Raw genomic sequence first — 17,407 nt, 5'->3', positions numbered from 1 at the left:
GGAGCCATCCCCAGTGCCCGGGCCATCTTTGCTCCAATGGAGCCTCTGCTGTGGGAGGGGGAGAGAGAGACAGAGAGGAAGGAGGGGGTGGGGGTGGAGAAGTAAATGGGCACTTCTCCTATGTGCCCTGGCCGGGAATCGAACCCGGGTCCCCCGCACACCAGGCCAACGCTCTACCGCTGAGCCAACCGGCCAGGGCCATAATCATTACTTTAAACGCTACATCCAGTAGTTTGCTTATACTCATCTCACTCAGCTCATTTTCTGAGTGTTTCTCTTGTTGGTTCGTTTGGATTGCACTTCTCTGTCTTCTCATTTTTTCTGTGTTGTCCTGGATTTCCCTGGCTGGGGCCCGGGGCAGATCAGTGGAGTCATTGCTGTGACTGGTCCTTATTCCCCTTTTGGGGGCTACAGGTGGTCCAGATCTTGTGGCTGCCTCTGCTGGGTCAGGTGCCATTGTAAATATCAGCTGCACTCCTAGGCTTGCTTTTATCTACTCTTGGCCTGGGAGAGGTTACTTTAAAAGTTCAAGTTCCCCTAAAATCCGCTTTCTGTTGTCTTTTATTGCTGGTTATTTGTTGGGCTCAATACTGTAATTCAGTGATTACGTATGGTATTAGATGTAGCCTACTTCTTAGCCTCAGGTGTCATTCTATCTAGACATTTTAGCTCCCGTTCTGTGGTCTGCCTACCAGGCCACCACCTTTGTTGCTACCTGGGGCTTTTGGGCTCAGGTGCTCCTGGCTCCTGTCCACCTCCTCAACTACTGTTGCCTTGGTTGGGCTCACATGTGCCTGCATGCCCATTTGGACTGCTTCCAGGGCTGCCTCAGTCAGCTCAGATATCAGCAGCCACCTCGTGGGGTCACGCGCACCCTCTCAGATCACCGCCAAGGTCGCCTATGCTCTGGTTACTGCTGAGGGCATGTCCCTTGTGTGAGACTCTGGAGTTCATCTTGTTTATGGTTTTCTGTGTTCCTAAACTTGTATTTTTTTTTTCTTTCACCAGGTTAGGAAAATTTTTAGTTATTTCTTCAAATAGGTTCCCAATCACTTGCTCTCTCTCTTCTCCTTCTGATACCCTTATGATGTAGATGTTGTTATGCTTCATGTTCCCTCAAATGCCCCTTATATTATCCTCATTTATTTTCTTCCTTTTTGTTCCTCTGATTAGGAATTTCTTGTCACCTTGTATTCCAAGTCACTGATTCAGTCATCTGCTTCATTTAACCTATAGTTTATCCCTTTCAGTGTATTCTTCACTTCAGATATTATAGTCTTCATTTCCAAGCAGTTGTTTTTTATGGTTTCTATGTAGTTTCTCATGTTTGCTATCTCTTTAAGTTTTTCAACAAATTTTTGAACATACTTATAACCAATTTTTTAACTCCATGCCTGGTAAATTGCTTGCCTCCATTTCCTTTAGCTCTTTTTCCAAATATTTCTCCTTTTCTTTCATTTGGGGCATGTTTCTTTGTCTTCCCATTTTTGCTGCCTCTTTGTGTTTGTTTCTATGTATTATTTAGGTCTGCTATGACTTCCAGTCTTGGTATGATAGCCTTATGTAACACGTGTACTGTGGGACCAAGTGACATAGTCTCCTTGCTCACCTGAGTGTTCCACGAATGTCCCTTGTGTGGGTTATGTGGGCCCTCCTGCGTTAATTTAGTCTTGATTGTTATTGGCCTATTTGTGCATGGGGTCAATACTCAGGTTAGCTGACTTTGAAGGTCAACCCTAACTACAAATGATGACCACATGTAGCAAAATTTACTTCATTTGAGTTTGATGTCTGCCAAGATTTCCCTCTATGTATGCCACTTGCTAAGCTAATTGGATCCTGCTTTGACATTGTCTGAAGGTGGCCAATGGGTGTGTTTCTTCTGGAGATTCAGGATGCACTCTGGTGCAGGCCAATGTAATTGTTGCCTGAAACTGGCCTTAAGCAATCTGTTTGGACCTACAAAGCAACCTACAGTTAGTGGCTACCTCTGCTTGACCTACGTGTGTGCAGTAAGTACTAAAGTGCACACCAAGGCTGTCCTATACCAGCACCAGGCTAAGCTGAAGGTAGGCAAAAGTCCCAAGAAAACTTGAGTTCTGCATTTGCCTGCCTCTGCCTTCCTCTACCTGACAGGTGGCTGTTAGGCCATTCACTGAAAGAGCCTCTGACAGTACTCCAGTTGCATGAGGTGTAGGTGCTCAGTGAGTCACCAGGTCTGGTCAAGTGGTGTTCACCCACTTGATAAAGGTTCAAACTCAGTGCCAGTGTTTGGTCTGAAGTCACTCAGCAAATGTCCCTAGGTACACCAAATCTACCTGACAGCTACTGGGTGCCTGCAAACCTTTCTGATAAAAAAAAGGTCTCAAGGAGTCATCAGGCTGTGGTCAGCAGAGTTTATCAGGCCCAAGCAGACAAAGAATGAAGGGATGTCTCTGCAGTGCTCAGGTGTGTAAGGAAAAAATAGCCCCTGTTCTAGAGCCACACATCTCAGTTTGTCCAAAATTCTGCCAGGAGCCTGAACTCAACAGGGTGGGGATTTGGGGAGTCATAAAGATGGGGCTAGCAGATGTCTAGTGAAGAGGAGTTTCCAGTCAGGCTTGGGGAAGGTGGGGAAAGTACTCCCTGCCCAAGAGTCACAAAACTTAACTCTGTCCCAGATTTTGATCAGACCTCAATTTGGCGAAGATACCAGGAGTCAAGAGTGTGGGACCAGCTAGAATCTGGAAAATGAGGCTAATGGATTTTCCTTGAGAGGTAGTTGCCAGTTAGATTCATATTAAAGTGGGGAGGAATGAATCCTGCCTCAATTTCACACTTTTCAATCATTGACAACTCCTGAATCTTCCCAGACTTCTAGATCTCTGCCCAGGCAGCTGTCTCCTCAACAGGGAATAAAATCCACAGAATGGGGCATCAAAGAGTCCAGAGGGTGGGACTATAGAATTCTTCAAGCTAATCCCCTAAGGAGGGAGTGCTCCAACCAAGAAAGATGTCATCTGCAGTGTGGGAAAGTAACTCATTACAAGGTTCCCACTGGCTGTCTCCACGGTTCTCTCCCCATAACCACAAACTTGTCTCCCTTCACACAAATCCAGTCTGCTCTGCTTACCTTCACTGGAACCTGGGATGAGTGGCTACAAACCAAATTTTTTGTGTTGAACCATTAGGGTACCTATGTCTCTAGCTGACTCCCTTCTCTCCCTGGCAGACAGAATCCCCACTGATTTTCACAGCCAAATGTTATGTAGGTACCTCTTTCTGGCTCTGGTTCTCTGGGCTGAAGGTCTTGGAGTGAAGTTGTGAACTTATGTTCCTCAGGAGAAACCTTTGCAGCTGAGATATCACTTCAGAATCTCGGTTACTATCTGTGGTAAGGCCTTTTCATATATGTGCCCTTCTTACCAGTCTTGATGTAGCTTTTTCTGTAAGCCCTTGTTTATAACACTTTTATTCAGCTAGTCTTTGGTTGGTTACTTAGGCTGATTGTTATACATTTTAGCTGTAATTCCAGTTTGGTATTGGGAGAAGGTAAATGTAATATACACCTACTCTACCACGATCTTGAATCCCCCCAAGAGCTTTTCATACTCACTGGGGTTCAACCCCTTCACTGCCATTATAGGACCTCTACAATGAGACTTCACCCCACATGTCTCTCTAAACATTTTCTAAGCATGAAATTTCTTAGTGTTTGCCAACACTGGCTAGGGGAGGTTTCTGGACATAGCATAGCATAAGAATGCCATGCCCACCCAAATACCTCCTTTCTTCTAAATACAACCCATCTATTCTCAGAAGCCTTCCCAAACAGATTCCTTCTTTTTCTGGCCTGATACGCACACTTTAGAAAGCAAAGAGCTTAGAAAATATCTCACTTAAATCTCTCACTTTTACTGGCAGGGATGAACTTGCCCCAAACCATAAGTTTTCCCCAACACTGATCTGCCTGTACTACAGTGTTCTGCACTTTACCTGCTAATCTTTATGGATTTGAGGCTGAAGATTGTGACATTGGCTTTTTTAGCTTTTTCTTAGCTCTAATTTCCTTCAATTGCTATGCTAGCACTGAAAGGAATTCATAATATGTACTCTACAGAGTTTGCTGGGTAAACTTTAACTGCAACATAAACAGATGGACTTATCTCTATTTTTAAAATACATTATAGTAAAGGTATAAAATTTTGAATACATTATTGATATTCAAATCATGTTCAGACAAAATCCATCTCTTTATTAAATATCTAAAATATCAAAGTATTCTGTTCTACTCTAAGCTTTGTAAGAGAAAAGATGGTATGTCTTTTCCAGAATAAAATGGGCAATGTCACAAAAATTCATTTAATGAATAACAGATGGAAAAAATGATTAGCCTTTTTTTCTTTATTAATTTTTTAAATAAAGAGAGAAGTAGGGAGAGAGAGTGAGGGAGAGAGACAGAAACATCGATCTTTTCCTGTATGTGCCCTAACCAGGGATCAATCCCACAACCTTTGAGCATCAGGATGATGTTGTAACCAACTGAGCATCTGACCAGGGCAGAGATGACTATTCTTTAATATCATTTCATACTACCTAAATTGAAGACAAATATCTAAAAAAAGGCAAAACACAAGCTATAGTCCTGGCCAGTTCGCTCAGTAGATAGAGTGATGGCACACTGTGTGAACATCTGGGATCAATCCACAGTCAGGGTGCACATGAGAAATGACCATCTGCTTCTTTTCCCCTCCCTCTACCCCTCTATTTTTTCTTCCCATCTCACAGTCAGTGGATCTATTGGTTTGAGCGTTAGTCCCAGGCACTGAGGACAGCTCGGTTGATTTGAGCATCCACCCCAGACCAGGGTTGCCAGATGGATCCTAGTGGGAGCACATGAGGGAGTCTATCTCCCCTCTTCTCACTTAAAAAAAGTTATTGCTTCTTTAAAAATAACATTCTTATTGCTACATAACAGCAAAAATGTAAAATTACTATTAAAAATGCTAATTCTGAATGACGTTTTATATTTCCGTAAAACTTAGCATTTCATTGGGACTCAAAATAACACATTTGCCTTCTATGTAGAGATGCTAACTTACGCTGCTGATGTTCTACTGATATTATCATTGTGAATGTCTCCCCCTCTCCTGTGAAATAGTAGGAAGGTATAACAGCTCTTACCAAAGTCAACTGAAGAAATGCATTTTCAGTTTGTGAGGCTACCATAGGAAAGCCAAATGGACTACAACCTGACGGACCAGGACAGCACTCCTGGCTGTAACAGTCTACGCACTGGCTTCCTCACCCTGTACCAAAAGCCTATCGATTCATCCTGCTTTACTGCAAAATCTAAAAAGTGAGAAGAATGAGAGGCTGGGCATGTGAAGTGTGAGCAGGCATATGCACTATGGAGCTCTTATTAAGACACAGCCTGGGCCCTGGCCGGTTGGCTCAGCGGTAGAGCGTCGGCCTGGCGTGTGGGGGACCCGGTTCGATTCCCGGCCAGGGCACATAGGGGAAGTGCCCATTTGCTTCTCCACCCCCCACCCCCTCCTTCCTCTCTGTCTCTCTCTTCCCCTCCCGCAGCCAAGGCTCCATTGGAGCAAAAGATGGCCCGGGCACTGGGGATGGCTCCTTGGCCTCTAACCCAGGCGCTGGAATGGCTCTGGTCACGGCAGAGCGACGCCCCGGAGGAGCAGAGCATCGCCCCCTGGTGGGCAGAGCGACGCCCCTGGTGGGCGTGCTGGGTGGATCCCGGTCGGGCGCATGCGGGAGTCTGTCTGATTGTCTCTCCTCGTTTCCAGCTTCAGAAAAAAAAAATACAAAAAAAAAAAAAAAAGACACAGCCTGTTCTAAATACCATATGATTTCATTTATATGTGGGATCTAAAAAACAAAATAAACAATTGGAACAGACTAATAAACATTGAGGAGAAGGGGGCTGGCGAATAAGCAGGAAAAGTGGAATAAATTAAAAGGTACAAACTGTTAGCTACAAAATAGTCACAGGAATGTAAAGTACAGCATAGAAAATATAGTCAACATTTTGTAATAACTATGTAGGTGACCTGGGGATACTGGAAATATCAGGAGAAAAACTATGCTGTATACTTAAAAATAATACAAAATGGTATTTAATATAAACTTTAATTAAAATAATTTAAAAAATAAAATATAAAGCTCTTTCAAAATAGAGCTACCTTTTAAAAATAAATGGAAAGAATAAACCCACACCTTTATGGACAATTGATATTTGACAAAGAAGGTAAGAGCATACAATGGAGTAAAGACAGTCTCTTTAATAAATGGTGTTGGGAAAATTGGACAGGTACATGCAAAAAAAGTGAAACTAGACCACCAACTCACACCACTCACAAACATAAACTCAAAATGGATAAAGACTTAAATGTAAGATGTGAAACCATAATCATCTTGGAAGAAAACATAGGCAGTAAGTTCTCCAACATCTCTCACAGCAATATATTTGGTGATTTATCTCCACGGGCAAGTGAAATAAAGGACAGAAAGAATAAATGGGACTATATCAAACTAAAAAGCTTTTGCTCAGCTAAAGACAATATGAACAAAATAAAAAGACAAACCACACAATGGGAGAACATATTTGACAATACATCTGATAAGGGGTTAATAACCTACATTTATAAAAAACTTGGAAAACTTAACACCAGGAAGGTAAACAATCCAATTAAAAATGGTCAAAAGAAATGAATAGACACTTCTCCAAAAAGCACATACAGATGGCCAACAGTCATATGAAAAAATGTTCAACATCATTAATCATTATAGAAATGCAATGCAAATTAAAACCACAATGAGATATCACCTCACACCAGTCAGAATGGCGCTCATCAACAAAACAACACTAACAAGTGCTGGCGAGGGTGTGGAGAAAAGGGAACCCTCCTGTACTGCTGGTGGGAATGCAGACTGGTGCAGCACTGTGGAAAACAGTATGAAGATTCCTCAAAAAATTAAAAATGGAACTACCTTTGACCCAGCTATCCCACTTTTAGGAATGTATGCTAAGAATACCAAATCACTGATCCCAAAGAAGAAATACACCCCCATGTTTATTGCAGCATTGTTTACAATAGCGAAGATCTGGAAACAGCCCAAGTACTGTCAGTGGATGAGTGGATTAAAAAGCAGTGGTACATATACACAATGGAATACTATGTGGCCATGAAAAAGAAGGAAATCTTACCTTTTGCAAAAAACATAGATGGACCTGGAAACTATTATGCTAAGTGAAATAAGACAGGCAGAGAAAGTAAATATCATATGATCTCACTCATATGAGGAATTTAATGAACAGTGTGAACTGAGGAACAGAATAGAGGTAGAGCACAATCAAAAGGACCAGAGAGAAAGGGGTCAGAGGGAAAGAGGATGAGAGAATGGGATCAAAGAAGAGAAAGAGTTTAGTAAATTATGTATACATAACACAGTTTTATAGAGAGCAGGACAGCAAATCCTGGAGGGAAGTGGGGAAGGCATTGGGGGGAGGGGGCAAGTGGAGCGTGGAGGGGAACACGGGGGTGGGGAGGAGATATATTCGGTGGGACACTTGAATCTATGTATACACAATAAATTAAAATCAATAATTTTTTTAAAATGTAAATAAAAATAAATGGAAAGAAAAGAAAGCATTTACCACAATATTTAAAAAAGAATGACCAGAGAGAGAGATAAAAGAAACCTGTTCTCCATATAAATGACTTTTGTCCTTTCATGTTAGTGATAGTCTACTGAATTTTAGATAACAATTAATTACTCTCCTGTATGGTTGCTAAAATATTTAGATATGTTAAACGTCTAAGATGTAACATGAATATAAAGATCAGATTCTTTGAATTATATAGATCCTACACCCCAACCACCCTGTGTGTGCAGGCAGCACCATACCTGGTGAAGAAGAATGAGGCTAAGACAATTTTTTGTGCCAAATTCTGAATTCTTGTCACAGACTAAGTGGTGCACTAGATTTGGCTATAAACACAGAGAATTTAGCTTGAGAAAAGCCTGCAAAATTTGAGAGTTTTTACAACTAGTAAAAACAATGTTTTAATACGTTTTCAAAAATTGTCTTAGAAATTCTAGAATGAGCAGGATTTTTCTCTCATCCCAAACAACATACTGGCAAACAGATGCATGAAATGAAATTTCTAGGTTTTTTTTAAAGAAATATTATTTTTAATAAACAACTTGTGCCTTTTGCCAGCAAAGCACTTCCTCTGTCCTCTAGGAACAACCGAACCACAGTCTTTTCTCCAGCAGTTATATATCACCAACGCAGTTTACCATCTGCTGAGGAAGGGAAGCATCTCAAAAGTAGCACTGAGAGCAAGAATCAGCGTCTTGGTGTATGGCTGCTAGGGCCTTTCATGTCCCCCTAATGTCAATGGATGGTTATAAGTCAGAAGGTGGCCCCTGTCACTACTGAAGGCTCCTACTAACACTGATTCACCAGATCCCCAGCATCCTTTCATTCTTCTGCTTTGAAGCGATTTCCAACAAGGCAATGAGAAACCCTTTGCAACCTAGCCAACAGACTTATTCCTGATGAGCATAAAGCTTCAAAGAAATAGAAATTTCTTCTTCCAGTGGGTGTGTCAAACTCACGTGTGTAATATTATTAAAAGTAGTGATGATGTAGGTGATAACAGTATCAGCTAATGTTTCATGATCATTCACTTTGTGATTATTACTGACATGAAATTCCTCACTATGTTTTTGCAAAAGCCCTCACTCATCAAGGCATAGTGACCAGAGCTAAACAGCTATGGAATCAAATAGAGCTGAAGTAGGATTCCTGCTGTGCCACTAAAGTGCTCAATGAACTGAAAAAGTCCTTCAGCCCCTTTGGGCTTCACTTTCATCTGAAAATCAGGATTCCTTTGCCCATTCTACCCTCTTCCCAAAGATAGTGCAAGATTTCGGAGAAATAAGAGGTGCAAAAGCTCATTGGAAGCTAGAATATGAACTTCACACATGCCAAGCTTGGACAGGCTTTGGTCCAAGGTCACACAGCTGGTTCCTGGATGGCCTGGAACTGAGGCCCAAGTGTCAGTACTCACATGCCAAACAGCCAAAGCCATTGTTCATCTCAGTTCAGCAGAATACAGAGACCACCAACTGGCAAAGAAAGCTGCTATACACAAGAACTCCCAATGATTGACTCGTTCACTGCTTGAGACTAGTTCCTCATCCTCATATATCACTGTCAGTTCAGCTGCCTCTGTCTCTAATTCTCACCAAACACACACACACACACACACACACACACACACACACACACACACCACACGTGCACACACACTCTCTCATTTTCACTTAAGCATCCCTTGGCTCTTACAGACCATCAGAAATTACAGAACTGGTCCTACAGACGTAGATTTGTTAACATCCTGGGAATTTCTGGAGCTCTCATGTTCTCACTATTTTGCAAGATGAACATTTCTGGAGGTGCATAGAAATGAAATAAAAAGGTGCTTTTAAGGTAACATCATGTTTCTCTAGTACATTTTATTTCCTTTTTGCAAATATTGTAGGATCCAGTAACTTTCAAAAGTGGTTCTTCTTCCATTAGACTAGATGGCACTGTGGCATCACCCTTCTTGACCAAGAAAATCTCATTTTTTCCAAATAATTTTACTTTGATTTGGGGTAATCCAGAGGTGTGTTTACAGACCATGCCACACCCTGACCTACATGTCTGAAAGGACTGTAAAAGGCATATGTGCCCTGTGAGACTCCAGACAGGACAAGGCTTCCAGAGTGGCCAAGACCTCACTTTTGCTTCTCTACCGCAATCACAGCCGGGAAATTTCATCTTTGCCCTGAAGAGCTTTTTCATCACCACCCCTCACTACACCTACCAGCTCCATCAGCAAGATAAATTATTTGCAACATTGTAAAATTATTTGACATATTCTTAAACACCAGAATATTGTGGTGGAAAGGATTTATGCACTTCTCATACAGGATTGAGGCAACAAACTTCCTAAAGCGAAGATTCTCTTTGGATAGAGAAAAAAAAATCTCTTAGCACTGAGACAGGAAGTTCAACAGATTCTGTCAGAATTCCAGCATTCCAGAAAAGACACTGTAAACTGAGGGAAGGGAAAGTGGGTGAAGGGTAATGATTCCACTGAATCTCAGTGATGGCCAGAAAGCCAAAGGGCTCCATTTGCCTGTGGCTGGACAGAAGAACTGGCACTGGCTATGGCATTCCAAAAGACACTTACAAAGTGCCCGGTCCAGAACACTGAGTACCTCTCACGGAGTTTTTGTGGGAGTGTTGGGAGAGGGTCCAGGTAGGCAGCCATTGCAGCAGGAGCAGCCTCAAGAGACCGTGTGGTCACTTTGATAAGGAGGAAAAAGCACAGCGATGTTTTTGCCTGACCAGAGACCCAGTTGGGAGGCCCCTTAGCAATTAGACTTACTGTTGGGCAAACAAGTGTGTTAGACTTGCTCACTTTGTAGTTAGCCTGATTGGTGCTTGAGCAGGGGGAAGCACCATAGGCCTACAGTTTATGGTGCTGACATCGGGAGGGGCAATTGTTTGCTGGGGAAGGGGTTGGTACTTCCTCCCCCCAACCCCCACGCCAGCCAGTTTGTGAGTGCTGGGAGGGAGGGAGGGAGAGAGAGAGAGAGAGAGAGAGAGAGAGAGGGAGAGAGAAGCGATTTTTCTTGCCTGCTTGCTCATCTGCTACTGCACTCTAATAAACCGAGTGGCCCACCATCCTCCGGCTCTTCTCTACCATCTGCAAAAATCCAGTGTGAACCTGCATGGCCACGCACTGGCCATACACTTACCTTGCCCATTCCCTGGACTCCCTGTCCAGCCCAGATTTGTTTTAGGGACAATGGGTGTCCTAGGTGGAGCAACTATAGCCCAAAGCACCCTCCCTGCCCTCTCCTTTATGTTTCTCCATGACATCCAAGAACCTGGTATTGTGGCTGGGTGGAGAAAAGTGCTCTAGCTATCAAAGCAATGGCTACAGGCTCTTCATAAATCAACTTTTTGGGCATCAACCCCTGGTTCCAGCATATGGGCCGGTAGCTTCTCGCGGTGGGGCTCAGGGTTTGTGAATCACGAGCAGTTTCTCCAGGAGCAGTTTCTCTAGGCTGAACCCAACACGGAGTCGGAGCAGCGTCCCAGCCTGCCCCTCTGCCCGTGGGTTGCCCCTTGCACTGGAAAAAAAAAAAAAAACGTCGCGGATGCCTGGTGTGCAGCCAGTAGAGAGGGGCACAAACTGAGTACCATGAGCTCTCGCCAGTGTCCTCAAACAACAGCAGAGGGCCACTCACTCTCCAGGGAGAGTAGTCATTAGGGAGAAAGGAGGAGAGCAGCGACAAAAGTCAACCAGGAAGAGAAAAAAGAAGAAAAAAGAAAAAAAGAGGGAGGAGGAGGAGGAAGACGAAGAATCGTGAAAGAGAAGAGAAACAGTGTGAGAAGAAAACGGAGGAAGATGGCAAGATTAAGGCAAGAGCAGGAAGGAGCATGAGAAAGAGGAAAAGGCAAACAGAGGAAGCGAGAATAAAAGGGGATAAGAATGCGGGCGTGAGAAATAGGAAAAAAGTGAAGAGGATACTTGGAACCGCGGTGCAGAGAAAAGCGAGGACAGGTAAGGCTCGGGGACACAACACACAGCGGGGGTTTTTCCCGAGCGACATTTCAGAGTATGCGTGCCGAACCTTATTCCAGCAGCTGGCGGGCGGGGGTGATGGTTCCGGGTCTCCCAGCCGCTTCCCCCGCACCACTCACAGCCACTAAGCAAGACAGCCCGCGGACAGACAGACAGGCGTCCCGGGCGGGGGAGGACAGGCTTCCTGCGGCTACCCACGCGCCGTCAGTCCCCGAAATGCGCAGCCAGCCCAGCAGGGGCGTATCCGCTGGGGCGCCGAGGTGAGCATTAGGTCTTAGGAACTGGACAGCTGCGCCTCCCCGCGCTCCGCCCGCCCAGGCCCAGATCCGCTCCGACGTTCCAGAGACCTGCTCCACCGCGGGCGCACACTCACCTAGACGGTCTTAGCCTGGTGTCACGCTTGCCGTCCACCACGGTGGGCACGCAGCTGGTGAGCTCGGTCCAGTCGGCGTGTAGCCCGCAGCTCCAGCCCGTAGAGAACCTGGAGAAGAGCCAGGTCTCCTGCTTACCCGGCCGGTGGCAAGTGCATTTCTTCTGACCCACGCGGCATTCGCAAGGCTGCTCCAGCTGGATGTTGCGCACCAGGTGACGGCCAAAAGTGGTACCTCCGGTCTTCTGGATGTGCAGGAACACGATCAGGTCGTCGCCCTTAATGTCGAAGTCTACCTTGCGCAGGAGATCGCCGCGGCTGAAATTGTAACGCGGCACGAACCTGGCGGAACTCTCATCCTCGGAGCGGTACGGGTCCGGCACCGGGGAGCTGAACGCCTGCAGGCGTAGGAGCTGACATTCTGTGCCGGGGCACACATACTGGAGGACGATCACGGCAAACAGAAAGAGCATCACCAAAGCCAGCAGCAGCTTGTTGGATTTCTCATCCATATTCCCGACGCTGGGAGAAACCCAAGCTTCGTTAAGTCAATCCTGCAGTTCAGCCCACACTCGCGGTGCGCCCGCAAACCCCCTCCCCTTGGAGTCCCCGTTGCGCCCCTTTTTCCTCCTCCCCTCCTCACCAAGTACTCCACTGCCACAGCAGTAGCGGCGGCGGCGCCCTTCCGCGCTTCCTTCCTTCCCGGCAGGCTCAGCGCTGTGGCTTCTGCTGCACACCCCCCTCCTCCGACTCCTTCCCTCTGGCCGCCTGCCCTCGCCCCGCGCCGGAGCTCTTAGGAGCCGTTTCGCCGGGTTTCGTAACCCCACGACCCCGGTTGCCTCACTTTGCAACTCACAGCCCCCAGGTCCGAGACCCCGCGTCTCCCTCCACTCTCGGCGGCACCGTAGTTCCCATCCCGCTTCTCCCACTGCACTCTCCCAGGCGCTTCTTTCCCCCAGTACCTTTGGCGCTTACGCGGCTGCCTCCACGCGAGCCCTAGCGGGCTTCCTCCCAATGCCTCCCGAAGCCTTGCTCTTTCCCTCACCCGGTCGCCCACCTTGGAGGCCACCGCTAAGAGTGAACTCGGAGCCAGGCATGCTGAATTACCCTGAGGGAAGGAGTCCGCCGGTTGCCCAACTTGCAATCAGAAACGTTGTGCTGCCGGTGCTTGCGGAATCTCGCTGAGGAAGCCTCAGCGTGGCCAGATACGCGCTGCGTCCCTCCCGAGCACCCAAGCCCGGTCGCCACGGGCCACCTGGAACTTTGCACCCTTCCCTTACCCTCGTGGCTGCCTTCCTTACTCGCACGGCCCCCGCTCATCCTGGCCCGGGAGTGCGACTCCCGCTTTCGCCTAAAACGTACCTGGCTAGGGGGCCAAAAATCTTGGAGAAGATCGCACCAAGCACGTGCTTCAGTGAATGGCCCAGGGCTGCCAGGCCCCGAGTAAGCAAGGCCCGGCAGAGGGAGCCCAGGTCCCAGCGTCTCCTGAGGTCGTGCATCCGCCTGCGGCGGCCTCGGGGCAGCAGCGCAAAGAGTGGGGTGCACGCGTCTCGCGCCAGGAAGGAAGACGCCTTTAGGGGCTCGTCCACCAACCGCTGGGAGTTGAATGCGCGAGACACACCCCTAGGAGGGTCTGCACTGACTGAGGCGGCGACTGATCTGGGCCGGCTCTCTGCCAATTCGGCCTCTACTCTGGAATGCCGGCGGGGACAGGTGGTGCAGGCGGGCGCTCCTCGCTCCGGTTGCAGTGGCGGCCGGAGCGCCCCGGCTGAACACGCAGGCAGTACCATTCCCCCCTTCAGGCAACTCAGGGTACTAAGGATCAGGAGCGAGCTTGAATTTATGTAATACTGCCTCACGCCTAAGAGCTCGAGCCACTTCAGAAGCAGAGGACCTGGGTGTTCTCTTGTCTTGGGAACGACGGTCATTACAGTGAGCGCATCACTCCACTTTGGCTCATAATTTCAACCTCCTCTAAAATAGCAGAGTCTCAAATTGGATCTTCCCCCCCCCCCTTTCTTTACCAATTTCCATTCTCCAACAGAAGCGGGAACATTTTCTGAAAAGGTAAGTCAGCATGTAGGAAAAGCATGACCAAAAAAAAAAAAGACAAAAAAAAAAAAAAGAAAAAAGAAACACGTTACAGAATGAAAATGTGAGATTTTTTTTCTGAGCAGACTCACCATTCTCCTCTTGCTGAATCCCTGGCATCAAGTCCCATGCCTACAAGGAGACTTCAGGAGACTTCAAGTATATAAGGTTTATTGAAGGAAAAATGCATGAGTAAATATTCCATAGGGTGGGGGCATCAAAATCAATGTGATGTGACAAATAAAAACTGAGACCTTAGAGAAGGGAAGAAATGTGCTCAAAGTCACACAGCAGAGCCCCAGGGTTTCAACCCAGGAAACTAGAAACTACATTCTCTCTAATAAACAGGTGCATTCTCAAGTCCCAGAGTCCAAAAGGCTCTTTTCACCCACAAGGCAAGGAATGTAATGGTCAGCAAGGGAAGAAAGAGTTCTCCTCATCTCAGACTGTACCCATATGATTGATCAGGTGGAGTTTACTGTGTAGAGGAAACTGGTGTTTCTGTGAATGAATGGACGCCCACTCTGTTCAGTCCCACTGCTGCAGAAGTGTCACGGGGTGGCAGCAGTGCTTCAGAACAGTGTTTTGGGGACTAGGGGTGAGGGACATTTAGCCGAGCCCTGGGGTAAGAGAAAATCCATTCAGAGACAAAATTCCTCTGTATCTCCCCAGGATCATTTGGTACTTCACTGATCTCTGCTCCATTTCTCCTATTCTTTCTGGGCAATAAAGCAATAAGCACTGGTCTAGGAGTCCTGGGAAACAATCATTTCCCAGTTGGCCATCCTGGGATAATCACACTTTCCCCTTCTGAGCCTCAGTTTCCTCTTCAGTAAAAAGAAATAAACTTTTTTCTTTTTGATCATATGTGTCACTGTGACAATTACCTTTGGGCAATTTAAAATGTGAAACTGTGTTTACCTGATGCTCTAAGCTTGAATGTGCCAACACAGTCACAGCCAGCTAAGGAATGGGGCCATATTGGGAAATTTTACAACTGTGCCCTCTGCCTTTGTCTCCCCTCAGACTTCCTCAGTCCTTTCATGTGCTCCCAAACCTACTGACAACTGTGAGGGTTCTTTTGTCAGTCTGGAAACATGAAGTTCGGGAATCTTGCATTTCAGGTATTCCACATATCCCTTGGCTCCAAAGGACACTCTGACTGATGGACTTGTACTGAAGGAGCCAAGTGCAGTGACGTGGCTTCTGAAGCAAGGGAGTAGGGACATGTCAATTCTTTAGGGATGGTGAGGGTATGATCTAAGGAAATAAGACATGGGTGTGGCCCAGGAGTTCGTCTTGCCAGCTGTCCCTACCTTCTCCTCAGCCAACTGCACAGTCAACCTCTTTAGTCCATCCTGTGGGTGGCTCTCATCCTGGAGTCATATGGGAACACCTCATTATAATGGCATTTAGTGGGGTCTCTCTAAGAAAATATTTCTGAAACAAATGGGTAATGCACCCATGCTTTCAGCAACTAACTCTGAGGACTGTGGTCTTAGAGGAATGTGTGGGATTGGAGCATGAGAAAGTGCCTTGGGTGTAGGTGAGGGCAAGGGAGTGGTAGCCAATATGGGAAAAAAATCAGAGTTTACTAATTTAGATGTCAAAATGCACACACACTTACAGTCCAACTCAGAGAAAAGTGGTGAGGTTGGTAGTTGCAGAGCAAAAAAAAAGGACAGGATGGGGTTGTAAAGTCAAATTTTTGTGATCTAATATGCCACTAACATTCTAGCATGAATAGATATAGCATTTCACTGAAGGATATTTGCATTTACAAGCCTTCCCTTCAAGCTCTAAAACAAAATCAACAAAGAAATACTTCTCTCATTGTAGATTTCATATATCAAGGTTTCTAAAAGTGGAAGAAACTTATTTTGGGGGGCAACAGGGGTCCATCAAGTCTCAAAAGACCCCTTTTGAGATGAAAAGGCCTCCTGCTAAGAAGAGGGAATTCTTCCCATGTGTGTCCCAAGGGCTGTGTTCTCCTAGGTCAGGTTGGACCTTGGCAGGAAATTCAAAACTTCTTTGAAATGCTGGGCTTGGCCCACTTTCAGGGGCTTGATCCTCTCAGGAACTGAATAACAAAGGTCCTGATACACAGAAATCAGCCCTAATTTGGAGATGGAGTGGGATGCAAAAGAGGAATAGAATTGCCTGAATTGTCAGGACTTTGGCTTTCCATCTCGTTATTTCTTAGACCCACTTGAATTGTTGCATGTATATATATTTGGGATTTAGGACTTGCAGGATTGGGAGAACTCTGCAGTCTGTACAGGACTTCTGATTGTATCCACAGTGTGATATGCTTTTCAATATTTTTCCAGAACCATCCCAACTATTCAGGCATTTCACCTACACCCTGGTTCCAGAGGGATACTCTGATTGATGGACCTATACTTAGGATCCAGGAAACCATATTTTCATGGTTTCCACAGAAGGTTGATGATTCCGGGATAGAGGATAAAGGTCAGTTTGGCTTGCATACTAAATAGTGTACTTCAAGACATTTACCTGTTTGCTGTAATCTTAAAGGACAGCAAAAGTTATTTGTAAGAAAATGGGCCTGGGAATCAGAGACTTGGGTCCTTGTCTTGACGCTGCCACTAATAAGACCCTGAATAACTATGAAGAAGCCATTTGCTCTCTCTTGAGCTCAGTTTCCTTATTTATAAGAAGGCAAAATTGATACTGTGATTTGAAGAGCACTTTCCTACTCTAAGATTTAAGGTCACATGTATTCTGCCTTCTTCAAAGGCTGCCAAACCCTCAAAGACTCATCTCAAGGATAAGCATAGATCTAGTCCTCAATGGTTTCTATGATATTTTTTTTAATCTTTCCAGGCAATCAGCAGCTGAACTTATTCTAGACCTTTGTAACAAGGTAGTCATCAGGGTCTCCTGTTCAAAGTAGAACAGAAACAGTGAAAATTTAATGTCAGAGTAAGTGCTGGCACTCTTTAGAGTTTAGTATAAAATACTAACAAAATATGGTTTCCTTCTTGCCCTGAGCATTATACTCAACATTATCTTTCCAGGTGTCACTATTTTTTTAAATGTTCATACTCTCAATACTAGGTGATTTTTGTCACAGAAATTGAAGGTATGCAAAGTATTGAGTCTATTTGTTTCTGTTTTTATGAGTTTCTTTGAATTAAATGAGCAGCAGTAGGTAATGAAAGCACTGGTCTGAAATTCATGCTTTAACATCACAAACAATTTAGGTGTGTTATATATATCACTCTCAATAGTCATTTATTTTTCTCCCACAAAACACTGAGTTTTATTT

At 45.5% G+C, this 17,407-nt stretch overlaps 1 protein-coding gene across 3 annotated transcripts in view; it reads right to left on the bottom strand.

Moving 5' to 3' along the window:
• HS6ST2 (heparan sulfate 6-O-sulfotransferase 2) overlaps positions 1 to 13,814 on the bottom strand; it is a 421,534-nt gene extending 407,720 nt beyond the window's left edge. For all 3 annotated transcript variants that reach the window (XM_066249551.1, XM_066249552.1, XM_066249553.1), the window contains exons 1-2: positions 13,387 to 13,814; positions 12,028 to 12,546 (exon numbers count right to left, since the gene is read on the bottom strand). In XM_066249551.1, the coding sequence (XP_066105648.1) occupies positions 12,028 to 12,546; positions 13,387 to 13,814 (947 nt within the window). The remainder of the gene's footprint in view (positions 1 to 12,027; positions 12,547 to 13,386) is intronic.
• Positions 13,815 to 17,407: the final 3,593 nt, after the last annotated feature.

Source organism: Saccopteryx bilineata, chromosome X (genome assembly GCF_036850765.1).
Source record: "Saccopteryx bilineata isolate mSacBil1 chromosome X, mSacBil1_pri_phased_curated, whole genome shotgun sequence".
NCBI lineage: Eukaryota > Metazoa > Chordata > Mammalia > Chiroptera > Emballonuridae > Saccopteryx > Saccopteryx bilineata.
Note: the sequence above shows the minus strand (reverse complement) of the source record. Positions and strands in the feature narration are given on the sequence as shown.